General features: G+C 43.5%; 1 protein-coding gene across 1 annotated transcript in view; it reads right to left on the bottom strand.

Moving 5' to 3' along the window:
* The window catches only part of mctp2a (multiple C2 domains, transmembrane 2a), a 40,642-nt gene that overhangs the window by 11,200 nt on the left and 2,828 nt on the right, over positions 1 to 26,614 (bottom strand). The window contains exons 5-20 of the mRNA XM_046307514.1: positions 26,051 to 26,107; positions 25,851 to 25,947; positions 18,245 to 18,387; positions 17,954 to 18,030; positions 17,721 to 17,832; positions 17,589 to 17,621; positions 14,702 to 14,896; positions 13,688 to 13,818; positions 13,398 to 13,584; positions 13,122 to 13,215; positions 12,907 to 13,009; positions 12,705 to 12,807; positions 12,457 to 12,558; positions 12,289 to 12,363; positions 11,702 to 11,821; positions 789 to 908 (exon numbers count right to left, since the gene is read on the bottom strand). Of these exons, the coding sequence (XP_046163470.1) occupies positions 789 to 908; positions 11,702 to 11,821; positions 12,289 to 12,363; positions 12,457 to 12,558; positions 12,705 to 12,807; positions 12,907 to 13,009; positions 13,122 to 13,215; positions 13,398 to 13,584; positions 13,688 to 13,818; positions 14,702 to 14,896; positions 17,589 to 17,621; positions 17,721 to 17,832; positions 17,954 to 18,030; positions 18,245 to 18,387; positions 25,851 to 25,947; positions 26,051 to 26,107 (1,749 nt within the window). The remainder of the gene's footprint in view (positions 1 to 788; positions 909 to 11,701; positions 11,822 to 12,288; positions 12,364 to 12,456; positions 12,559 to 12,704; positions 12,808 to 12,906; positions 13,010 to 13,121; positions 13,216 to 13,397; positions 13,585 to 13,687; positions 13,819 to 14,701; positions 14,897 to 17,588; positions 17,622 to 17,720; positions 17,833 to 17,953; positions 18,031 to 18,244; positions 18,388 to 25,850; positions 25,948 to 26,050; positions 26,108 to 26,614) is intronic.

Genomic DNA, 26,614 nt, shown 5'->3' with positions numbered 1-26,614 from the left:
ACAGCAAAGCAATCTCATTTCTTCACAACATCAAAACAGAAAGAGGGGGAAAAAAACATTTAATTTGGATGCCGTTGCCTAGTTTACTTCACGTCAACTCATCCCTGATGCCTACATGGTGCACACTGTGACATTGGGCTGTGTTACTGCTGGGCACAGGGTCACGGAGAGGTGAAAAAGGCTCCACGCTTGATATGAGGGTGAACCCGGGCTTTAACTGCATCTTTGCCAGCAGCCACAAACACAATCAGTGGGTTGGTGTTGGGGATGTTGCTGCAGGGAGGGGATGTTTGCAGGCCAGGGCCCTGGCCATCAAGATAGCTTGCAACACAGTGAAATTGGGGGACATTGAGAAGTGGGAACAGCATTAACCTTTACAGACATGGCTAGGGGAGACTTAATTTCCATAACCTCGACTTTGATACAGAGGAGATAGCCGTACCATCTTGAGAATGTAATAAATACCCTGTGTCTAGAACAGTATCAACACAGCATCAATGCAATGTTGTATGCTCAAATAATACTGTGTATGCCTCAACATAGTAAATAAATGGAAAAAAAATGATGTTAACGGCATACTCTTCATTCACTATTGTAGAGCATTGTGGGCAGTTCGACACAGCCAAATTCTAGTGGGAGTGCCAATCTATATCCTGACAGCCAGAGGCTGCTCTGCTCTGTATGCTTCTGACCAGTGAGTGGGCGAGGGGGACATGAAGAGCTGCTATGACGTGTGTAGTATAGACCAGCTCTGTATAGAGTACAGTACAGTAGGAGGAGACACTCACCAAGTCCTGATTGCTGCTGACCCTCCCCGGGGTGACCTGGAAGTAGTTCCAGCCGATAAGCAGCAGCAGGAAGATGGGCATCATGAAGAGTTCCCAGGTCCACACCATCACCATGAAGGTCTGGAAGGACAGGGGGTGGTCAGGGAGAGGCATAGTGTGGGAGAGAGTGGGGTGTGAGACTCACAAACAGCACGGATACAGCACGAAGGGTGGCATCGCCGTCATACAACATGGCCTAGAACCCAAGCCCAGACACAATGTTCTTCTCACCCCACACATCCCAGCATGCACCTCTCCAAATAAACATAATGGGTTTACCTACCGCCCAAGCCCCATGAACATCACAGAAGAATGCAAAGCTACGCCACTAAACTACACAGCATCTTAGTGGCTGGGAGGTAAGAGAGGCATTTGGGGATAATTTTTTCTATTCCAAAATCCCATTTATTTACAGCGATAACAGTGCTGGCAGTGTGCCTTTATGCAGAACGGAATGTCTGACAAGGGTAGGCATGGAATCCTGTATTTTATACAGCATATCAAACCCTCTTAGACTGGGAAGAATTTCGGCTGTCTGACTGACTGTGACTAGGAACATATGGCAACTGGAGAAGCATTTGCAACATTTACCCCTCCACAGTGATGATAGTGAGAAAAGCCAAGACCCCTGGTTGAAATAAGATGGATCACACTGAATGAGTAATCCCTCATAATTCTGTAAAGAAACGGCGGTAAGCATAGCACACAACACCCACTGCACTTCACAGCAGAGCACTAATTGGACGGCTGCATTTAAACCCATTTAGTGACAGCCTAATGAGTTTGGCTCTTGCTGAAATTGTCCAGTGTGTGAGGAGGAGCACACCAGCAAGTTGACAATGAAGAAATGAAGTCCTCAAAGTTAGTATTATTTTATATCTATTACTGTGTAACACTCTGCCTAGACCAACCCACTGATTGTGTTTGTGGCTGCTGGCAAAGATGCAGTCCCTGGGCAATGTTAAAGCCCGGGTTCACCCTCATATCAACCTGTCAGGCTTAAGTGTACATTTATATTGACATTCATTTTACCCGTTTCTGAGGAGGCCATTTTATTTTGTAATGGATATAAGTACTTCCTTCTATATCATAAAATATGATTTACTCTTTGAAAAGGTACAAAAACTCCTCTCTTTCTTTAACTTTGTTTTCATGAGAGGAGGAACTTAACCATAAGGCTAGAAGAAAACAAACCTAGTAACCTACAACACCCAATGGAATGAGGAGTGGGATGGATTCTCAAAACTCTACACTAGCTCACTACAATAGCATGCTGTGCCGTTTGAGTGTGGACTGCTGGGGGCTTGTTACAGTAGAAACAATATGTTTGACTTAGACCTTAGACAGGATGTGAACCGCTTGGGCCTTCAGGCCTCCATTTGAGCCCTGTAAACAGCAGACTGGTCCTGTCATATCAGCCTGTTTCCAGCCCTACTGGCTCTGGGGCAGTCTACCTACTGCCACACCAGGCTTGGGTTCAATGGATTCAAACTGCCTCCAGGGAAACGTGAACCATGAGTAATACTCCAAACACTGGTCCCTCACAGCCCTAGGCTTCCTCATCGCATAGGTTTATTCAATAATATCTGTGTAATGTGAAGTGTAGGAACAACACCGTGGGATGACCAAGATGTGAGGACACAATATGTTACTGCAATTTCTCCATATCAAATTATTTGAATTACGCATCCACAACAAACGCTGGTGGGAAAACCTAAAGGTAAACAATGAATTTGCATGATGTGCAGAGGTAGCTTTAGCACGTCTGCTTCTATTTATGAATAACCTACATCATATGTTGTCACCTCTATTCCCATGAGACTATTCTAAACCTACACTAATTTCACCCCAGAGGAATTCAGCAGGCTGCTGGACAGGTAGCTTGTCATATTGAGAGCATTCCCGCAACAAAAAAATGCCTGGAAACTGACATGAGCCCAGCAGGAATGTTGAACCCCCTTGCCCTCCCTGCAAAAGCTGCTACATTAACCACTAAAGTCTAATTGCCTGGTCTCTGTCTTCCTGTGCGAGTCAACAATGGGAGGCAATTCATTTCCTCCCAGGGAGTCAGTAGAGAGAATCTGTCACAGGTATTCATAATCGCCCACTAATGCAAATTTCTGCTCACAACGCTCTGGCTTGGTGGACAAGATAAAAGGCTAGAGAAATACAATGGCTGGTGTCTAAACTGAGCACCTAAATGAGGGTAGAAACCAAAACTGTCAGAAACATGTCCACAATTCCTCCCTCGCGGTGTGTCAGTTCGTGTTTGGAGAATTTACATGCTTAAAAAAAAAAAAACACTAATAAAAATGTAACTGTGAACATCTGGGAAAGCTGCTGGAATTCCTTCACTCAGGCTCACAGAGCTGCGTCTTCACCATCAGATATTTCTCATTAATGAGCAGAGGCAAAGTTATACCTTTCCCCCGTCTCCTCACATTCTCTGAGGCTTCTGTGAAATGGAGAGAAGTAATTCCTCGCTAAGTGGTTTCTGTTTTATTAGTGCCGAGCGTGAGTGATTAAAGGACGGGGTGGACAGAGTGCAACCTGTCAGGCTTAAGTGTACATTTATATTGAAAATAATCCACCTTTTAATGGGCCTCAAAGTTGGGCTCCATTTCATTTCAGTCCTATCGTAGTTGTTTTTTATCCCACTACAAATTACACATGACAACGGGAACCTTAAAATCCAAAACACCTCAACACTGATATTTTACATTGGCGGTAAAGCAGTCATTTAGTTCACTAAAAGGACAGAAAGCAACAAACAGGAAGCAGGGGAGCTAATAATAAATGATCTACCTGAGCGGTACGTTTACACACAGCAGAATTGGATAATGAACGACTTGTAATTGCACAAGTGTTAGTATGTGTGTCTGGGAGGAGTGTCTTTAATGTAGGAAACCTCCCTTGACAAACACCATTTTACTGAAAGATTCCTTAATGATTATGCATGGGGTGTCTAATAATGAATGAATAAAAAATATTAGCGTGCAGTGGACTAAGTGATGGAGATGTACTCTCCTTAGCCACCTGTAAGAGCCTGGAGAAGGGCCGACCCTGGGCAGAGCCACTCTGCCAGCGGGGTTAACAACAGGCTGACAGATTTGTTTTATAGTGCCATTAATATGATTTCAGTAAATGCATTCTGCGCCTTCTCATGCAGATCCCCTGGCCAGCAGAATCCAGCACCTAATAATAAAGCACTCAGCGATTAAAAGTGTGAATAAAATAACTCTTAAAGCTGAGCAAGCATGGCAGCTCACACCACCCACACTCTCCCAGGAGGGGGAGAGGGGACCGCAGTAGGAACAAAAGGTCGAAGACGCCTTCTCCAAGAGTTTCTACCATCCTGCAAATTGATTAATGGGAGAGAGAGGACCCACTCTACCAACCAGACGACTGACTGACTGACTAAACACTAGACAGGAGGGCTGCCAAACCCTGCACATATACACAGCTCCATGTAAACATATACTGTATGTGCCAAACTAATGAAATGTGTTATGGAATCATATCATTGAATGTATTTAATCCTACAATTATAGCAATTATTACCAATAGTGTATCACTCATTATTACCCTGACATTAAGCTTGCATTAAAGAGGACACCGTAATTACAAATACAATACTAAGCAGCTCTAATACTGTAACTATAGGAAATCTATAAAAAGGGGAATTTCTTATCTCTTCTGTGTCTATCTTTGGTTGAGCTTGGAAAGCTACTGTAAACTAAGCGAAAAACAGAGCAGAGAGAGGAGAGAGCCAACTAGCATTATGGGGGTCAGTCAGTGGGGCTGTGGATGGATGCCAGATTACATGAATGTAGCTGAATAAGTTTAACAAGGCTTACTACAGGCTCCAGGGGTATCTGTCTCTCTCTTTCTCTGTCTCTCTCTCTGTGTGTGTGTGTGTGTGTGTGTGTGTGTGTGTGTGTGTGTGTGTGTGTGTGTGTGTGTGTGTGTGTGTGTGTGTGTGTGTGTGTGTGTGTGTGTGTGTGTGTGTGTGTGTGTGTGTGTGTGTGTGTGTGTGTGTGTGTGTGTGTGTGTTGTGTGTGTGTGTGTGTGTGTGTGTGTGTGTGTGTGTGTGTGTGTGTGTGTGTGTGTGTGTGTGTGTGTGTGTGTGTGTGTGTGTGTGTGTGTGTGTGTGTGTGTGTGTGTGTGTGTGTGTGTGTGTGTGTAAAGAGGGGTAAGAACCTTGCATAATCGCCACTCTGGTATAGATGTACTTTTTCTGGGTGAAATCAAGGGCAGTGGGAGTAATCTGCATTGCTTCCTCAAATTAAAATACAAAAAATTAGACATTAATAATGAATCAAAGGCACCAGTGGCTGCTCGGCTCACGCAGGCCTTTTTTTCAGCCAGGCTGGAACAGAGAGTCTAGCTGAGGGCTAATGTTGGGGACGCTAGTCTGTGGTAGGCTTTAAAGCAGCTGTAAACGCAGAGAAATTAGACATATAATTTGTGGTGAGCTCGGGCCAATAAGGGGACAGGCTTTCAGGGGGTGTCGGAGGCAGAGAGGAAGCACAGATGAGATTTCTCTGCAGGGCAGGTAGAGATGGTGTGGGCAGCCATGGTGCTCGGAGCTAACGCTAAATAAATATTTCACATACGCTCAGCTCGTCTTATTGACTAGGGAGAGCGAGAGAGAGAGAGAGAAAGAGAGAGAGGGGAAATCTCACCTCCCTCTTGGGCATGAATTTATCATCTGTAGCAGCTCGGACCACTAAATGTATACACAGTACACACAAATAAACCATTGGTATAGACAAGTTTCTGATAATCCAAGCCATATCTAAAAAACAATAAAAAAACAATATGAACAATATGAGTTTTACTTACTGCAATTGCTTTTAAGTATGCCATGAAACAAGGCAATACATTTCAATGTGAATGTAAATCCATTTAATTACATTTGAATAATGAATCTACTTGAGTTTAATTCAGTAATGATTCATAAATAAGGAAATTGAAAGCTTAGAACTCTAGGAATGTTAAGAAAATTCAGTGGCTGCTAGTAAGGATGCCAGTACTAGTACAGTATAGCGATAGCGGGCTCCTTATCAAAGGGAAGGGAAGACAAGAGAAGATCAGCAGCGCTAGGCAGGGCATTAGCATTTCCTTGCAAGACCAGTGTTGGCCATTGTCTCCCTGCCTGTCTGACACATGCCAATGCTAAAGCAGGTCTGGAGTCAGGGTGGAGCGGGGCTGGACCAGGGTTGTACCAGGGCGGTCAGTAGGGGCCCCGTGGTGCCTGTCAGTAGTGACCACTCCAACCCCAAGCTCCAGCACTGGCCACAAGTGTTTAATCCGTGTCGGGAGCGTTAGCACTGAACGACCTCCTGGGTGACAGATCCTTCATGAGAGCCTTTTCCCCCGAGGAGGTGGGGAGGGAGGGAGTAGCATTTACTCTCTCTCCCTTCCCTCCCTGTCAGCTCGGCTCACAGACATGTTAGCGCACACAGGCCGAGGTCTGCCCCGTTACAGCCACACACAGACACGGTCAGGTCACAGGCTCTTGGGAGAGGTGTCCTCTGTGACTGGGGAGGTGGTGAGCATGTTAGAGGCAGTCATTACGATACGGCACACACCACAGGGTTAAACACAGAGCACACTTCATCTGGGGCCAAAATAAGCACAATTTGAAAGCGCTACGGAGGGACAGACAAAGCACCACGGCGGATGCACCAACACAGAAGGGCTGCAGTGTTATTCATAGCAACATCATCTTGTTTATCCTCTGAAATTATCATTTCATACTGCTTTATATTTGTAAGGAAAATGAATATATTATACAATACAAGACAATTAATTATTAAAATGAACTTGAAAATAACAAGTGTACTATTTTGCAGAAAATATGTTATTTAATGCTCTAATTGAGAGAGGACTGCTAGAGAAAGGCTCTCTGTATAATAAGAGGATGTGTCTCAAGGTTACGGTTACCAGCTAGCCCCTAGAGCTGTCAACTGACACACTGCCATCCAATGTGGCACCTCAATAGCAGTACCGACTATTTAAAATAGGAAGGCGGCTCTCAGTAATTGTGGATACTGATATCCCATTCTTTAATAATTAATACATCTTAGACTATTTTCAAAAGGGCTGTCTCCCTCTCCCTCCCTGACATATTCCCAATGCAAACTATGTGAGAACTCCCACATCCATAAGGTTTAAGAGTGTAACCCCCGAGACGCAAGAACCCAGTCTTTTAAGGCCAGCCAGCCGAGCCACACACAGTCCTCCAACCTTTTCAACAGAAAGAAAACAGATGCAGAGAAAGGAACGAGAGGATCACATGCATGTATAAAGTTTGACATTACACTCCTTTCACACTCTTTTGGTCATACATACTGCATTACTGCATCGCAGTAAACCAAAAAGGGACAGATCAGTGTTCACCAAACATGTCACTTTTGGGGACGGTGTTAACTAGAATAATTATGACAGCACTGACTATGGCTTTGATCCTGGCCGTCCTGGTATTCTGGGTAATGGGTCCGGCTGGGGGGCAAGTGGGCGTGGTGCGGCGACACCTCACAGGTGGTCCCTTGGGACCTCTGGATCCAGATCTGACCCTGTCCTGCTCTCATCTGGGAGATGAGGATTCTATCAGCCAAAAAAAGCAGCCGTGGCAGCTGCCAACAGTGTTTTTCAGCTGCACCGCATCAAACATTCATCAACAGCCATCTTTACAGTCTGTGATGTGAGGCAATCAGCATTTCACAGGCTGTCAAATGATGTCTAAACCAGTTGCTACCTGGCAGTGTCAAAAAGAAAGCTGTTCAAATACTCTCATAAGATATACAGGTTTCTTTCTAATCAGAACTCCTGACAGACGAGACCACCTAATATGTTAAAATATTAATTCTACTTAAATACTTAAAGCGCACTAATGACAGAAAAGCTCAAAATCAGCTTTCATGTGTAAATAATCCCTTTTCTTTTTTTTGAGGACCTCCATCCATTTAATCTAAATCTAAATTGTTCTCAACTTTAAACCTCTGAAACAGATTAATATGTCTGGCTAATACATGCTCATTTTAGTATGTTTGAGAAACTTCTGTTCTGTTGGTCCAGCAGATCCACAGAATGGAGGCTTTCACTTTGACAGTTTTTCCCATGAAGAATTGTAGCTGGGAGAAGAGTTATCGCCCATCAGGGTCTCCACTACATAGTTCAGCAGTGCTATAGCTCCATCTACAGGCACTGGAAATGTCTGCAGGAAAGAACTCTGGGTGACCCCTCTCTCTGCAGTTGCTGCTGATGTATGGCACATTCATCTAGCTCAGTATTGGGGAGCAGCATATTTAAAAGGGAGTTATTTGATGAAGATTTTAGCTGTCACACACTCTCTCTCTCTCTCTCTCTCTCTCTCTCTCTCTCTCTCTCTCTCTCTCTCTCTCTCTCTCTCTCTCTCTCTCTCTCTCTCTCTCTCTCTCTCTCTCTCTCTCTCTCTCTCTCTCTCTCTCTCTCTCTCTCTCTCTCTCTCTCTCTCTCTCTCTCTCTCTCTCTCTCTCTCTCTCTCTCTCTCTCTCTCTCTCCCAGAAGAAGGGAACAGGCCATTGACAAACTTTAGAAAAAGGCACATCCTAGGCTCATTACTGTGGCATAAACAAGCGCTGAAAGAAATCCACATTTCTTGTTTGTATTTCTGTTTACCAATGAAGACGTTTATGAGTCTTTGCCAGAAGTTTATTTAGATGCTTGCAAAATATTATTTGAACATTACCTAATTAGAAAGTTGCTATTTTGAAACTGAAACCTATGGGTGGAAAATCCAAGGTATAGACTCCATTTACAAAAGAGATTACGCAATCGGAATCAGTGACCTCAAGCCCTGCAAACGATGACAGCGCTGCAGAAGTTTGCATTCTTAACAGGCTTCCTCTTCGCATTATAATAATAAGATGAGCCATCTTGATTTTAAAACAGTGTACATTGTATTCCCGATTTAAATAGTCTACTCAAAATACTCACTTTTCTGATTGCCACACATGAGGGAATTTTTATTTAACCATTATCATACCAGGTAAGTGACTGAGAACACATTCTAATTTACTGCAACAACCTGGGGAATAGTTACAGGGGAGAGACGGGGGGGATGAATGAGCTAATTGGAAGCTGGGGATGATTAGGTGGCCATGATGGTATGAGGGCCAGATTATCTTATGATAAGTGCCATGGGATCTTTAGTGACCACAGAGAGTCAAGACACCCATTTAACGTCCCAACTGAGAGACTGCACCCTATCACTGCCCTGGGGCATTTCTTTTTTTTGGGGGGCTCCTATTGGCCCTTCAACACCCTTTCCAGCAGCATCTGGTCTCCCATCCAGGGACCAACGATGGGGACCAACCCTGCTTAGCTTCAGAGGCAAGCCAGCAGTGGGATGCAGGATGATATGCTGCCTGCCAGTTGGAGGTAGAAGTTATGTGACTGAGACGTTTAAAAATATATATATATATTCTCAATGATACCTAAAGGCTCAACACATTGCCAATACAGCTCATGGGAAACTAGATTTCACTGTTCCTTTTGTGAGACAAATCTCTCAAACAAACAAAAAATACTTCACACATACCAAAAGGTATTTCATAATGCACACACAAAGATCCCCATTTCCTGAATTGACTGCATGTTTTGAGCAGGTCAGAGCATTAGCCTATGGGACTTACAGTGGCTTGGCGGCTAAGGCTTTCTGGTAAGGCACTAGCGGAGGATCCCACAGTCCAGAGATGAAACCACATCAGCGGTAATGCATTACAGGATGCATGTGGTGTAAAACGGCAGCAATGGTCTGTTTGGCTGATAAATAATGTATTGTAATGTATATTCAAGTCTAAGCCTACACTGCAGCCGTTCCTAGCAGCATATTCTGAGAAGCAGCAGAGGCAGAGTGCTGCTGTAGAAAGGAGAAGACAATCCTCTAATTATGCACATCTTAGAGGCAAGCGGAGGCCATCTGTCAGTGTCTGAATCAGTTACCTATTAGCAGGGCCTAAATATATAAATATAGGAGCGGTAGCTTGTTTCATTAAGGCACGGTGGCATGCTGCTTCAGACAGCTCCAAACACAAACTTAATTGCAAATTGGGAGGAGGAGTGGTCCTCGTGTCGCTGTGCTGTGGCTGACCCCACAGAGGGCCAGGGCAATGGCGTGTGTAATGGTACGCCACTGGGCTTGCAATGGCTGTTAAGGCCCCTCGGCTGCACTCTTGTATCACATGGCAAGGCTTTTGTCTGTGTTAATACTCAATAGTTATATTTGACTGTCGCTCCATATTCAGGTTTTGATTGTTGCTGCTCTTCATGTAGTGAGGTGTTGAGGATGCGATGCCTGATTAGAAATCAGAACTTTTCTTCAGTCTAACTCCTATCTGCTGGTGAGTGGGTGATTAACACGGCTTATTTATCAGCAGGCTGATTCACTCTCTCCTCAGGCAAGTCTTGGCAGACACCTTTAACACAAGCGCAATGCTTTCCAGAGGAAAGAGGAAAGCATTTTCCAGAGGAAAGCATAGGGCTCAGTGGACTGCAGATAGCCAGACTGCTCTATTGCAGTGTGTCTGTCTCTAAATGGAACTGCATGGGTACAGCTGTGCTGTCCACAAACTGTCCATCTTACTCACAATCAAGATAACACATTTTAAAACACACCATTTCATCCCTGCAACAGGAGCACTCAGCTCTTACACAAATTCAACAAAACATTTCAAACTGTTAATCTTTAGGTACAAATATGCAACAACAAAAAAGTACATATTTTTGGTCACAGTATGCCAGAGAGTAAGTCTTGTTTTTCCCTTCTCAGATCTCCTATTTGTGGGCTCGTCTTGAACAGCAGGTGTAGTGGAAGTGGAAATGAAAGATTAGAGTGTGCCACCACACACTGGTGGCCTGCCGAGCATCTAATTATAGGTGGGGGCCAGGAGATGGCCCTATCCCGCTGACCTGTCACCTGTCAGCCCGCCTACCCTCCTGCATGCCCGCATTGCTGACTACGTGCCTTTCTCCTTCCCAGTCTCCGTCTATCTGCCTGCACACACTCGCTTCCTGTCTGCCAGTCTGTCTCCTTGTCTGTCTGTGTCCATACCTGTACTGATACCGTGAGACTGGCCATTGCCTGAGGGGATATGCACTTGAGGATCAGTGAGCAGAGCTTACACAATACACCAGGTATGAAATACACGTCGCCCCTGAAACAGAATATAGTGAGGAATGAAGGCTGTGAAGAAAGGAATCTTCACACACCCTGTCTGTGACTGCTTCCTCACCCTGACTTGATGCTGCCAGGGCTTTATGGCACGAGGATGCTCTTATTCATGATGACATTACATGTGCTTTAAGGTGAGAGATTCACAGGGTGAAATAAAGATTATTTCAGCTTAGGGTATTAGATCACAATGCCTCATTAAAACAGCTAGACAGAGACATTTAAACAAGGATCAAATCTCTCAGGCCAACTGTCACTACTCCTCCACACAGAGGACACCGTCCCCAGGAGGAGAGGGCTTAGCTAAGAAGTCAGATGACCAAACAGCCAGACCCAAGGCCTTCACATAAAGCCCTCGTGCCAGAAGAACACTGAAGGAAGCCAAGTGGGGTTTGAATTAAAGGATATAGCACAGCTTGTACTTTACTTTCTAATTCAGCATGGAGATAAAGACTGACCGTGTCAATTCTAGGGAGCATGTGAATGAGAAACAGTAACAATGATCTAAGTAGGCCTGTACCTGAACATGCTGTACCTATCATCTACCGCAGATGAACAGAAGGAAGTGTTAAAATAGTGCTGCAGTGAAATAGGATACACCAATTGCACAGCCTAAGGCTTGGAACTAGTTCATTAGCATGGGGCAATGACTTACCAGGAAGGCTATTACACTCCGCTGTGTGCTCTCCCACTGAAAACAGCTTTTAATGTACTGTAACATATGCAGCACTGCCAGGGTGATTTTCCGAACTCGGTAGATATTCTGGGCAAGGACCTAATGGGAAATAATTCAAACAAAATGGCAGCTAGCATGATTTGATAAAAGCTTTATGTGTATGATTCAAAATCAGGTTTATTCAAGGCCTTATTTGCTGCAGTATGGCTTTTCTGGTTTGTTGTAATATAATAATTATAATATATGCCATTTAGCAGACGCTTTTATCCAAAGCGACTTACAGTCATGTGTGCATACATTCTACGTATGGGTGGTCCCGGGAATCGAACCCACTACCCTGGCGTTACAAGCGCCATGCTCTACCAACTGAGCTACAGAAGGAGCCAAATAGTTAGACTATGACCAATCAAAGCTAATATGCTGCTTGCCTATGGAAGCTTTGTTTCTGTGATTTAAGGAGCATGTTCCAGTACTCCTTCATCCAACAAACGGTATCTACCATGCTCTATGTGTATAAATCATACATTTTAGACTCTATATGCCTAACATTCATTGCGAAGGCAAACCTTTTTGGAGAATTTTCTGTTGTCCTCCATGAATTTCTCCTCTTTTGGTTTGAAGGTTTTGATGCCGGCTCTAACCTGAGAAAGATGTTAGAAATTGTCAAAGACAAAGTGATTGTGTCAATTGTCAAAGAGCATGAGCTTGGCTAGAATCAGCCAGTGAGTTCTTACTGGGTTGTAGTGGACCTCCATCACCAGTGAGATGGTCCCTTTGGCTGGACCCCTCAAGTTCTCATTCTTCAACCCCCGGGTGACCTGCTGTCCATTCTGAACCTGTAGCATTAGAAAATGCATGTCAATCAATTGCACCACATTAGTATTTACTGAGGATGCTCCTACCTCTCTGACCCCATGACATGTTTTACAACTTGTCAATGTCAATGAATAAACTATTATGAATCAAAAGATCCCCAACTTACAGAGAGTAGTGGAATGGCCACTCTGCCCAAAAAGTCTGGGGCTTTGTCTCCGTCTTCATCAAAGACCTTCAGCTCCAACACATCATGGATGTCCTTTACTGGGCTGTCAACAGATAACTAGTTAGTCCAGATCTGAAGGAATACATTCATTTGCATTCATGTTTACAAAGTACACTTTAAGACCAAGGAAAAACACATGTACAATGTAAAGACTTTGTTCCACTCAGGGCTGAGTGTTTTGTAGATGGTGTGAGTCTGTAGCCTGCTGTTCCCCAGCTCCAGTACACAGAATGGATCACTTTTCCCTGCAAAGAAAGAACAAAGCTGTGTTACATTGTGTGTGCAAGTGTAAATGGACTCAGCCATAGAAAGTGACCAGTTCAAAGGGGAATGGTTAAAAGTGGAGTGATATATCACCATTGAGATCAGTTGATGTGAGATCTGTTGCATTGAAAACCTTGACTTGAAGGAAGCCAACCTCCCTCACACCTTTGTGAGAGTTCTTCAAACTCTGCAAAGGTAAAATGACACCATCAGTCTTAGTTAAATGTATAAACGCATGTTAGTATTCTGCAAGTTAGTATAGATCGCTTTTGAAATGTATTTACTTGTCTGCTTGTACTTACTAATTCAAGCATGTAAAATGTCAAAAGTGACATGAATAAGTAGTAATATTTCCCTAAAGATACTAACATATTTCTCCAGTATTTGGTCCCTCTCGTCTGGCTGTTCCAGGGGAGGTTTGTTAATGTCTGATATGGAGGCCTCACTGCAGGGGTTGAAGGTGGCCAGTAATATCAGCCTGCCTTTGCCTGGGTCCAGGGCTTGTGTGTAGAGCTGCTGTGTGTTTACTGGCAGCTTGGACAGGTCCACCTCAAACCTGCACACAAGACGGTATCAGCCTTCAATATCACGGCTGAACCATGTCCATTTAATAGAACAGCCAAGATAACAAACAATCAGACAATCAAGGCCATACTAACATTCCCCAGGATTCCTCACTCTTCCTGCCTCTCTTAACAAACACCTCCACATTCAGTGGCTCCAGCCAGTTCTCATACTTGTTGAAGTCAAACTTCTCCCTCCACCGAGGGTTGGCCTGAATGCGCAGGTTCTGAGGGAGAGAGCGATAGAGCATAGTGCTGATACAGTACTGTAGTGTGGGTGGGCACTGGAACACACACGGCCTGATGCAAAGCGGTGTCAGGTTTAATGCAGTGTCACAGTGAGCAGAGATTACATGACAGGTGGATTTAGTTTTCATTCAGTGCGAACAGGACGGGGCGGGGGAGAGGAGAGGAAAGGAGAGAAGGGGTTTTTGTGTGAGCGCTCCTCAGCCTCTTCTCTAGGATTGTAACTACTGACAGCATCCAGTTAGGATTAGCTTTGTTCAACAAACAAACAAGCCAAAACAAAACCAGAGAGGTTTACAGAGAAATGACATGAGAACACAAGACTGGCACGCTGCAGAATCATCAGGAGGGAGGCCAATAAGTAGAGGTAGACGAGCAGGGCCTGCTGGGTATGCAAATCAAGTGAAGCATAGTGAAGCCCTCCACCTGAAGGGGAGCATGGTCCTTCTGTAGCTCAGTTGGTAGAGCATGGCGTTTGTAACGCCAGGGTAGTGGGTTTGATTCCCAGGACCACCCATACGTAGAATGTATGCACACATGACTGTAAGTCGCTTTGGATAAAAGCGTCTGCTAAATGGCATATATTATATTATATCATATATAGATGCCCAGTCTAATGAGCTGCTCTGCCATGCTCCAGTGAGCCAAGGTGGAGGTAAAACACTGACACACCTGCTGAGAGAAAGGGAGGGACAGAGAAAGGGAGGGACAGAGAAAGGGAGGGAGAGAGAACGAAAGTGAGGGAGGGAGAGAAGGAGTGAAAGGGGAGTGGGAAGAAATTAGTAGCAGAAAGGAGGGTGGAGAGCTATGTGCAAATGGGAAGGGAAGAGACGAAAGGACTAATAGATCGAGAAATAAGCTCACCTTGCTCTTGTATTTCTGCTCTCCCAGTCTGTAACGCACATAGACGTCCCCCTGGCCGTATTCAGGCATGTCCTGTCCCTCTAACAGGGTAATACCAAACACGCCACTCCACAGCTGGCTCATATTGGTGGCCTCAGCTGAACCCTGGGTCTGGTCCTTATCCTGGGGCTGGTCCCCCTTCTGGTTCTGGCCTCCCTGAGAGACACAAACATGGACACACAGCTGCATTAGGACACCCTCCATGACAAAACCCCCTGAGTGGCTACCCCACTATTCACCGGTGCCTCAAGTCTGGCACCTCATCTGCATGGACTGCATGGGCTACAGCCTCTTTCTGTTTGAGCACATTAGCCTTTCTCCAGTGAATGTAGCAGAGCCACGTCAGTGGGGAGAGGAGAGGTTCCTGGAGAGAGGGGGGTGTCAGTGAGCAGAGCCGCCAGATGTCCCTGGCTGTGACAGTCCCACTCATCACAGACCTAGAGACAGAGTGTGGGGAGGCAGGACACTTGGCATACTGCACAGGAGACAGCCGGCCGCAGTGAGTAATGATGCAAACCAACCACACAGCCCTCTCATCAGCAAATTATGCATGGATGTACATAAAGCCTGGCAATGACATATACAGCATTGTACACATTGGTCTATTCTTCACTAAATCTCAATTATCCAATCAAATCTCTAAAATCAGCAAGAAGGGTATGAGAGGAACAAGATGTCCAGGATATCAGAACACAGAGACATCAAGGACAGCCTTTCCCAAATCTAACCGTCCTTCCGGGCCACAGGGGAAGACGGGGAGGATCTATTTAACATCAAAAGGAGATTGTCTACTGGCCTATCAGGAGATTAAACTGTGGCAGATGTTGCGACTGAATAGGCGTGAGAATAAACCCACAATCACCATAATGAGAGAAGCGTCAGTCTAAAAAACAAAACAATTTAACTGCCTCCAATTTCAGCCTAAATCACAATGCTTAAAAAGAGATAGATCTGAGGCTCTACAGAGTGGGAGAAACAGGCCTTGATACGCATCTATGTGTTCAAAGTTCCCTTGAGCCTGTGCAGCGATAGGCCATCTCTTTCAAAACAAACAGCAGAGAGAGAGGGGATGTGTGGGGCTGAGCGTAATTAAAGAACAGGACTGTAATCTGCTCCGACCTCTTTGATACTCTGTCTCCCTCTGCTGCCCTGGCCGGCACGGCTTCAAAAGGCCCAGCCCAGCCCCAGCTATGGCCCCCCTGCCCCCCCCGTCCCTCCCCTCCTCTCCGGGGTCACTGCCCACACCGTCACCCAGGGGCCAGGCCGCTGGGGATCAAAGCCTGTACGTCTCAGGGACCTGTATTAACATGGAATACCACGGCACAGTGCTGCTCGGCCCTATAAATATCCCTCATCTCCTCTCTAAAGAGGAGGAACACAGTGGAGTGGAGGAGCGACATGAAGCAGGGCCCGCCAAGTGTTTATCTTGGACACATTTCTATCTCAGCGGCCAACAAAACAATTCCACTTAACTGTAAGTGGCCCCTAAAGAGAGTCTATTCCTGGTCCTTAAAGGGGTCTGCGATTGCTTCCATATGCTAGGACAGCATGGGGACGAGCAGGATGGGCTCAGACCTACATCCATTTGGCTGGTAGCTCGGCTCTGTCCATCCACAGCTGTGATATTACATCCTAACATCTGGGTTATTGCCCACTATGCCTGGGAATTATCAGCATCACGAATCTTCGGCATCTCATACTGGCAACGTGCCTCAAACAGCAGAGCCCCCGCTCTCCCACACAGCCCCCTCCAGACAGAAACACTATCACACAACGCACAGGGACAGAGTTTTACTGTGGCATTTTCTATTCACTGTCTCTGTGGTAGTTGCACTGAACAGGAGTGGGGAGTAGCAGTGGGAGATGAAGAATGATTAAGAGCTTAGTGCTCAGTCCCAGACACCAGGATAGGTGTCAAATGGAACAGGATTTTATATTTATATTTATAAAAAATATTAATTCAATCGTGTCACAAAATGAACATAGTCATACTGCTACAGACAAATCTTGGCACTGCCGTCTGCCTCTGCAGAAGTCTATATTTGTACCATAATTTGAGCAGAGGAACATCGGGAGAGTCGGATCACACATTTCTGTCTCTTTGTCTATTCATTTGTCCATCTGCAGAGCATACAATGTGTCTATGAAATGGGTTTTATTTCTTATCTATTTAACATCAAATGGAGATCGTCTACTGGCCTATCAGGAGATTAAACTGTGGCAGATGTAGCGAGTGAATAGGTGTGAGAATAAACCCACAATCACAGTAATGAGAGAAGCGTCAGTCTAAAAAACAAAACCCTTTAACTGCCTCCAATTTCAGCCTAAATCGCAATGCTTCAAAAGAGATAGAGCTGTATATTAAACCCCAAAGAGGCTCTACTCCTAAGTGAGCTTATTTAACATGTAAATATGTTAAAATGTTTAGATCATTCTAATGTATGGTTTAGTCGGACATTGTAAACACAATACAATTCCAAAAACAAAACTTGTCGTTGGCAATGTGACAAGGAAGTTAACCCCATTAACTAAGAAATACATTATTTCACACAATTAAGATTGAAAACGCATGCACAAAAACAAAAATCCTCAGACTTGACTTCATTCTTTGTCATGATCATCGTTTATAATGCAGTGATATACTGCCCCCTGCTGCTGGAAATTAGGCACAATATCAGCCATATTTGGATTTCTCATCTGACGAGTAATGAGGAGTATACTGTTAGTATAACTTGTATTGTGAATATCTATTCTAGCAATAGACACATTGCCAGATATTGGCATAGAACACTTTTTAGAATTACATTTACACAACAAAAATACGCAAGTAGAAAATGCAATGTCCTACCCTAAATCTTCTTCTATTTTTCAGGTGCCGTTTCTGTAATGGAGATAAACATTTACGGACAAACGTGAAAATATTGAGATTGAAAATCTGAGATGCAACATTATTTTTAGACTCCAGTCAAATGAGGCTTACTGGTCTTTTGATCGTAGCATCTCTGAAAGTTAGGCATGTGTCAATGACGATGACGCCCATGTCATCCTCCAGACTGCTGGGGTCCTCCAGACTTAGCACCATCTCACTGGTCCTGGACAAAGAGAGAGATACAGACACATACAATCATTTACCAGATCGAGTCTACACAAGACGTTCTGCAGTTTACTGGATGATATACAGGCTGAGTGATTAGTAGTGTGTGTATTACTCACTTGTCTAATTCAAGGTTTTTGATCACAATTGTGCTGGAACCCATGAATTCATCAGTGGTACGGTCCTTATCATAGACCTACAGCAATTAGAAACACCATACTCGGAATAAAATATTGTTTTTTTGTATGTCAATCAGGCTTTGGCACAATGAACTGTTATTGTATGCCAGTTGTGTATCCTATACAGGCCATAGCTATGACACTTTTAAGACAATATAAGTACATTGTCGTTCATGTGCAGGTGTTACTTAGACAACGAAAGTCAAAACAACAGATTCATGGGATGCTCACCCTCACGTCGACAACCTGCTCCCAATCCTGCAGGGGGAAAGAGAAGGACTCACTCCATTTTGGATTCAGGTTCTTATGCACAACTTTGCTTTTGTAAAACGTCTTTCCTTCCAGTTTGAACTTGACATAAGGATCACTTGTACCTAGAGAAAATGAAGGAAAATGGAATGTTCAGATAATAGCAGATAAAAACCATTATAAGATCACAACATTATCAACAAAATCAATCATGACACAAAATCATACTTGCTAAGAGGTGAGTATCATAATTTACAAAAATGGTATAAAAAAGATATGACATACACATACACACACATACATATATATATATATATATGACAATATATATCCACACCCTTCCCCCAGCTAGATAAATCAAAGAGCGGTTGTGTGAGAAACTGAGATATGCAGGGAGGAGGTGCACCCCACATTTATTTCAGAAAACAGAGGGATGTAGCTGTTTAATTGTGAAAGAGTAGAAACTCTCGCCAGCATGAGAGAACCAGTAAATAAAGTCCAGCAACCAGGAGCAACCGGTGTTAATCTCCCAAGCCTGTTAAGAAAGTCTGCCTGGTGGTGGAGTGGGGGGACGGGGTGTCTTTGTTTCAGTCATTGCATGCAGATTGGCTGAAAAATGAAAGCCAGTCCCATACCTTCATTTGTATGGAGGAATAAAGGGGTGCTTGAGAGAGCCTGCAGGGAGGCTTGAATCACATGACAAAGCCCTGCGGGGATGGGCTGTCAGGCCTGTCAGCTCCCCACTCCAAATGAACATCTCCCAAAGGCAGGCAGGACCCACAGCAGCTCCACCCTGCCAGTCTGTGACAGGGAAACCTCCAGGCAACTTGACAGAAGGAGAATGTGGCAGCCAGTGAGAAGAAAAGCTCTGGCATGACTGAGAACGGTGACGATGGAAATTAACGGTGAAAAGGGAGAACAAAAAAATAGAAGTGGGGGCTGGTGGCAAGGGTCCTTTTAGAATATGTAATGACAGTGGATGGTGTTGGTGGGTCTCTGGCACCATGTTGATTGTTGGGAAAACGGTGAAGAGGCAGCGGGCGTGTGGGGATTGCATCATCATCATGGTGACATGCTGTCAGGAAAAGTAAGGTCTCAACTAGCAGGGAACTGTGGCTCGAGACAACAAGGCCAGGGAAGCCATGGCCACAGTTACACAGGAAACCTCAGCACAAGTGGAGGGCTACATAATTCTATCCTCCTGATTCTTGCTTACAAGCAAAAACGAAAGCAGCAAGGACCAGTGACTCGCTTAATACGGAAGTGGTCAAATAATGCAATTGATAAGCAGATGCTAAGCTGGACTGTTTTGCTAGCAGAGACTGGAATATGTTCCGGGACTCATCCGATGGCATTCAGGAGTATGCCACATCAGTTACTGGCTTCATCAATAAGTGCATCGATGACATTATCCCCACAGTAACCATACGTACATACCCCAAACAGAAGCCATAGATTACAGGCAACATCTGCACTGAGCTAAAGGGTAAAGCTGCCGCTTTCAAGGAATGAGATTCTAACCTGGACACTTAAAAGAAATCCCGCTATGCCCTCAAACGAACCATCAAACAGGCAAAGCCTAAATACAGGACTAAGATTGAATCCTACTACACCGGCTCCGATGCTCGCGAGGCCCATCCGCGAGCTGTCCAGTGACAAGCCTACCAGACAAGCTAAATTACTTCTATGCATGCTTCGAGGCAAGCAACACTGAAGCATGCATGAGAGCCCCAGCTGTTCCAGATGACTGTGTGACCATGCTCGCCGTAGTCAATGTGAGCAAGACCTTTAAACAGGTTAACATTCACAAGACTGAAGGGCCAGACGGATTACCAGGACGTGTACTCCAAGAATGCGCTGACCCACTGGCAAGAAAATGACATGTTCAATCTGTCCCTTGCCGAGTCTGTAATACCTAAATGCCCACCATAGTCTCTGTGCCCAAGAACCTGCCTAAATGACTACCGACCCATAGCACTCACGTCTGTAGCCATGAAGTGCTTTGAGAGGCTGGTCATGGCTCACATCAACACCATCATCCCACTCCAATTTGCATACCGCCCCAACAGATCCACAGAAGAAGGAGAATGATGGAGTGCTGCATCAAATGACCTAGCCTCCACAATCACCCGACCTCAACCCAATTGAGATGGTTTGGAATGAGTTGGACCGCAGAGTGAAGGAAAAACAGCTAACAAGTGCTCAGTATATGTGGGAACTCTTTCAATACTGTTGGAAAAGCATTCCTCATGAAGCTGGTTGAGAGAATGCCAAGAGTGTACAAAGCTGTCAAAGGCAAAGGGTGGCTACTTTGAAGAATCTAAAATACAAAATATATTTTGATTTGTTTAACACTTTTCTGGTTACTACAGGATTCCATGTATGCAATTTAATATTGTGATGTCTTCACTATTATTCTACAATGTAGAAAATAGTAAAACATTAAGAAAAATCCTTGACTGAGTAGGTGTGTTCAAAATGTTGACTGGTACTGTAGATATTACCTCAATTACCTCGACGAAACTGTACCCCTGCACATTGACTCTGTACCGGTACCTCCTGTATATAGCCTCGTTATTGTTATTGGTGCCCTTTTATTTTTTACTTTAATTTATTTAGTAAATATTTGTCTAATCTTTTATTATTCTTAAAACTGCATTGTTGATTAAGGGCTTGTAAGTAAGCATTTCATGGTAAGGTCTACTACACCTGTTGTATCAGGGCAGCAGGTAGCCTAGTGGTTAGAGTGTTAGACTAGTAAACAAAAGGTTGCAAGATCAAATCCCTGAGCTGACAAGGTAAAAATCTGTAATTCTGCCCCTGAACAAGGCAGTTAACCCGCTGTCACTGAAAATAATAAATTATTCTTAACTGACTTGTCTAGTTTAAAAAGAAAAAAAATGTATACATTTGACAAATACCATTTGAAATGGAGAAAATAAAAAGCCTACATATGGCAACGATGGTCGATGAGGTGGAACTTAAGATTGGAGATCTAAGAAGGTTTTATTGAAATGCAGCCAAAAACATCCAACAAACAAAATGTTGCAGTGATGTTAGTTTTCAATAGCAGAGGAGAAATGAATGAAGGCCACGCGTTACTTTCAAACAGCAATTCAGTCTATTGACACTTGAGGTTGCTGCTTCCCCAGATGAAATCCCTTTGTATCCCTACAAGTCCACAATGACAATTGACAGAGGACTGAGGAAATGTAAAAAAAAATGGAGGTATACATTTGAGTTGTATTTTGGAGGTGAGATAAGATAATTCATATTCAGAAAATGTTATGTCTAACAATCAATACTTTTTTGGATCCAGACCCCAAACAATCAGTTAGTATTCCAGAGTCGTTGAGTATAATTCAGGGATGGGCAACTTTGATGGGGCCGGCCCTAGCCTTTTGTGGGCCCTAAAGGCCACTACACACTTCACGCAAACAGAGCGACGGAGTCATATATGTTCCGTTCCGAGATTTGAGCCAAACAAAAGTATTTAGAACTACGTGTGAAAACTACGCTCTGTCGTGTAGGGCCCTTAAGCAAGATTTGATTGTGGGGCTCCCCCACCTTAAAGTCAAAACATTTTATTGGCCCCTGTCTTGGCGGCAGAGAGACAAGTTTATGTTTTAAAGTTAATTACCTGCAATTTTACAAATGTTTGCCATGGGGCAGAGAGAATTGAGCAATTGTATAACACATTTCATGCAATTCCACAAATTTTGCCATGGGACAGATATTTATTTATCCAGTTAATGTCCTGCAATTCAACCATTTTGCCACGGGGTGCAGAGAAATGTTTGCAGTTGTAAAGTACATTTCCTGCAATTATACACATTTTTCCATGACTTATGCCACGTTAATGTGATATCTGAGTGAGAGTGACTAACAAAATAAATGTGGGCCCCCTGGAGTCAGGGCCCCTGGGCACGTGCCCTGCATGAACGGTCGGTATTCGGCCTAATTTACCAGTCTAAAAATTGTTAGCTGACATGGCTAATTGAGTGATTGTCAGTGACTGATAAAACAAGAGAAACTGCTGATGCACAACCAAGTTTCTAAATTGCACCTTGTGTATTCTACTATTCTAACTCTCAAAAGTACATTGAGACCCTGACTGAGTTCCATAAACAGTTGCCCATCCCTGATCTAATCTGTGTAGAATATGACAGAACGCTATATAATGACATTCCAACTAGTCAACATCTACTGTCCTATACAGACTGAACTCATAAGTATGACAAAGTAAACAAACATTTCACACCATAATGATGTGAGATCAGGGATTTCCTTTCAGGGGTTCAGAACACACAAAAAGGTGAGAACTTCTTAGGATGTATTTTAGGAAATCTCCAGCAGGTGGCAGTTTGTCATTTATGGCAGGAAAATAGTTTGCCAGCAGCTGCAAAACATTGCATGCACTCTCCAACTGACTTAACAATTTAGCCTTTAAAATTTGCATTGGTTATTAAAACCACACCACATCATTTGTTTCTCCACACACGTTTGCCTACATAGAAACCGCCACAGTGCTTCGCAATCTATTCAGCCCACCACTAGGAGCTTGGCTGGCAAAATAAACTTCTGCAGTATATGAAGATAGGTTTCTGTCACTGGAAAATATGGACTAAAGATACCAGGCCCATGTAACCTCTAGTGTAGCTGCTAATATGGAGTGGAGTAGGATGTGCCTCCATAAGGAAAGGCTCCCGGGTGTGTTTTTGGAGACAGAGACCAAATCTGGTCTGACTGCATGCCTTTCTGGTGTCTCCCTGCTCTTCACTGACAACATTTAACAGGGACCTTCACTTGTAAACAGTAGCATTGATCAAAATCATTGTCATTATGCCTACACATACTGTAGACCACACCATTTCCCCTTGTTTGACTTCTGTGTGTATGAGACACACCCTGAAATTCAGGGCGGGATTAATGTTGAGTGAAAGTGGAACTCAGTTTCTATTGGAAATTACCATAGTAAAGCAAACAATTTGAGGGACAGTTTCACCAAATATACACCACTGTTCAAAAGTTTGGGGTAACTTAGAAGTTTTTTTTAAAGAAAAGCAACATTTTTGTCCATTAAAATAACATCACATTGATCAGAAATAAAGTGTAGACATTGTTAATGTTGTAAATGAATATTGTAGCTGGAAACAACTGATTTCTAATGGAATATCTACGCAGGAGTAAAGAGGCCCATTAATTGATCATTAGAAAACCCTTTTGCAATTATGTTAGCACAGCTGAAAACTGTTGTTCTAATTAAAGAAGCAATAAAACTCGCCTTTTTGTTGAATATCTGGAGTTGAGTATCTGGGGCATCAGCATTTGTGAGTTCGATTACAGGCTCAAAATGGCCAGAAGCAAAAACTTTCTTCTGAAACTCATCAGTCTATTCTTGTTTGGAGAAATTAAGGCTATTCCATGTGAGAAATTGCCAAGAAACTGAAGATCTCGTACAACGCTGTGTACAACTCCCTTCACAGAACAGCCCCAGTGCACAACTGAGCAAGACGACAAGTACATTAGAGTGTCTAGTTTGAGAAACAGATGGCTCACAAGTCCTCTGTACACCTATGTAGATATTCCATTAAAAACTCTGTAGTTTCCAGCTACAATATTAATTTACAACATTAACAATGTCTACACTGTATTTCTGATCAATTTGATGTTCTTTTAAATGGACAAAAATATGATTTTCTATCAAAAACAAGGACATTTCTAAGTGACATTTGAACGGTAGTGTATAATCTCAATTGCTCTGCTTCAGTTTGTCTAAAACAGTGAAAACATACTGTTTGGGGCAGCTACTGTGATATGTACATATGTCTTTACGCAGGTGAAAATAACGATGAACAAGAACAGCATGCTGTAATCACTGTCAAAAATACATTCGACACAGGTAGGTGCCCTTTGTACAGTATTTGCTTCCACAATAGTTTTTGAAGATCAGCAAAGTAAATATGATTAACTGCTTTGTCATCATCTGACTCAGCATAATATACACCTCCTCAAATTGTAAGTATGTACAGTTGAAGTCGAAGTTTACATACACTTATGTTGGAGTCATTAAAACTTGTTTACAGACAGATCATTTCACTTATAATTCACTGTATCACAATTCCAGTCGATCAGAAGTTTACATACACTAAGTTGACTGTGCCTTTAAACAGCTTGTAAAATCCCAGAAAATTATGTCATGGCTTTAGAAGCTTCTGATAGGCTAATTGACATCATTTGAGCCAATTGATGTGCCTCAAACTCAGTGCCTCTGCTTGACATCATGGGAAAATCAAAAGAAATCAGCCAACACCTCAGAAAAAAATTGTAAACCTCCACAAAGTCTGGTTCATCATTGGGAGCAATTTCCAAATGCCTGAAGGTGCCACGTTCATGTGTGCAAATAATAGTACACAAGTATAAACACCATGGAACCACGCAGCCATCATACAGCTTGGGAAGGAGACGCGTTCTGTCTCCTAGAGATGAATGTACTTTGGTGCGAAAAGTGCAAATCAATCCCAGAACAACAGCAAAGGACCTTGTGAAGATGCTGGAGGAACAGGTACAAAAGTATCTATATCCACAGTAAAACGAGTCTTATATCGACATAACCTAAAAGGCCGCTCAGCAAGGAAGAAGCCACTTTTGCAAAACCGCCATAAAAAAGCCAGACTACAGTTTGCAACTGCACATGGGAACAAAGATCATACTTTTTGGAGAAATGTCCTCTGGTCTGATGAAACAATGGCCATAAAAACCATCACTATGTTTGGAGGAAAAGGGAGAGACTTGCAAGCCGAAGAACACCATCCCAACTGTGAAGCACGGGGGTGGCAGCATCATGTTGTGGGGGTGCTTTGCTGCAGGAGTGACTGGTGTACTTCACAAAATACATGGCATCATGAGGAAAGAAAATTGTGTGACTATATTGAAGCAACATCTCAAGACATCCGTCAGGAAGTTAGCGCTTGGTCGCAAATGGGTCTTCCAAATGGACAATGACCCCAGGCATACTTCCAAAGTTGTGGCAAAATGGCTTAAGGACAATAAAGTCACGTTATTGGAGTGGCCAACACAAAGCCCTGACCTCAATCCTATAGAACATTTGTGGGCAGAACTGAAAAAGCGTGTGCGAGCAAGGAAGCCTACAAACCTGACTCAGTTACAGCAACTCTGTCAGGAGGCATTGGCTAAAATTCACCCAATTTATTGTGGGAAGCTTGTGGAAGGCTACCCGAAACGTTTGACCCAAGTTAAACAATTTAAAGTCTACCAAATACTAGTTGAGTGTATGTAAACTTCTGACCTACTGAGAATGTGATGAAAGAAAGAAATCATTCTCTTCTATTATTCTGACATTTCACATTCTTAAAACAAAGTGGTGATCCTAACTGACCTAAGACAGAAAATGTTTACTAGGATTAAATGTCAGGGATTGTGAAAAACTGAGTTTAAATGTATTTGGCTAAGGTGTATGTAAACTTCTGACTTCAACTGTATATATCAATATATCCAGCATGTCTCAGAGATTACATTCATCCATTTGTAGACCTCCAGAAGTTCCAGGTACTTTCCTTCCACTTACCGTGACGGTCTCTGATGACCAGGTTCCTGCCCTCCTTCAGGTTGACAGTGAGGAGGTACTTCTGAATGGGACCAGGTTGGCTCCCTGCTGCCATAGCCTGTCAATGAAAGGAATCACATTAATATGATGCTCTATAGTCTACAGCCTTAATGTTGTCCATTATCATTAACAGTGTCTGAATGTCCAAGTCCAGTACTCACATTGTTGCCTGCTTGATCCTGCAAGGGCTGGGCATAGAAGTTGTGCTCGTTGGGTAACTACGGGAGAAAGAAAGTAAGCATATCAATAAGACATTCTACAAAGTATGTAACAAAGTTACATGTTATAATGTTCGGTTGTCATTCTTCACCAACGTTGAACTTACTATAATTGTGACTGCAACTAGTTAAGATCGGCAAGTTTCCGGCCATGCATAGCAAACATCAATTAGACAGATCCACAGATAATACATTGGAAGTGACTTTAGGTCTACACAAAAGTTTCAAAAAAATGTTTGCTTCTATTTGACATCATATCGGGCTCCCGAGTGGCACAGCGGTCTAAGGCACTGCATCTCAGTGCTAAAGGTGTTACTACAGTCCCTGGTTTGAATCCAGGCTGGATCACATCTGACCGTAATTGGGAGTCCCATAGTGCGGCACACAATTGGCCCAGCGTTTGGCCTGGGTAGGCCGTCATTGTAAGTAAGAATTGGTTCTTGACTGACTTGCCTAGTTAAATAAAGGTTACATTTCTGACAAAGAAACACTGAAGCATTATCTTAA

This window comes from Oncorhynchus gorbuscha, linkage group LG02 (assembly GCF_021184085.1).
Source record: "Oncorhynchus gorbuscha isolate QuinsamMale2020 ecotype Even-year linkage group LG02, OgorEven_v1.0, whole genome shotgun sequence".
Classification (NCBI taxonomy): domain Eukaryota; kingdom Metazoa; phylum Chordata; class Actinopteri; order Salmoniformes; family Salmonidae; genus Oncorhynchus; species Oncorhynchus gorbuscha.
This window is presented reverse-complemented; position numbering and strand designations above follow the sequence as displayed.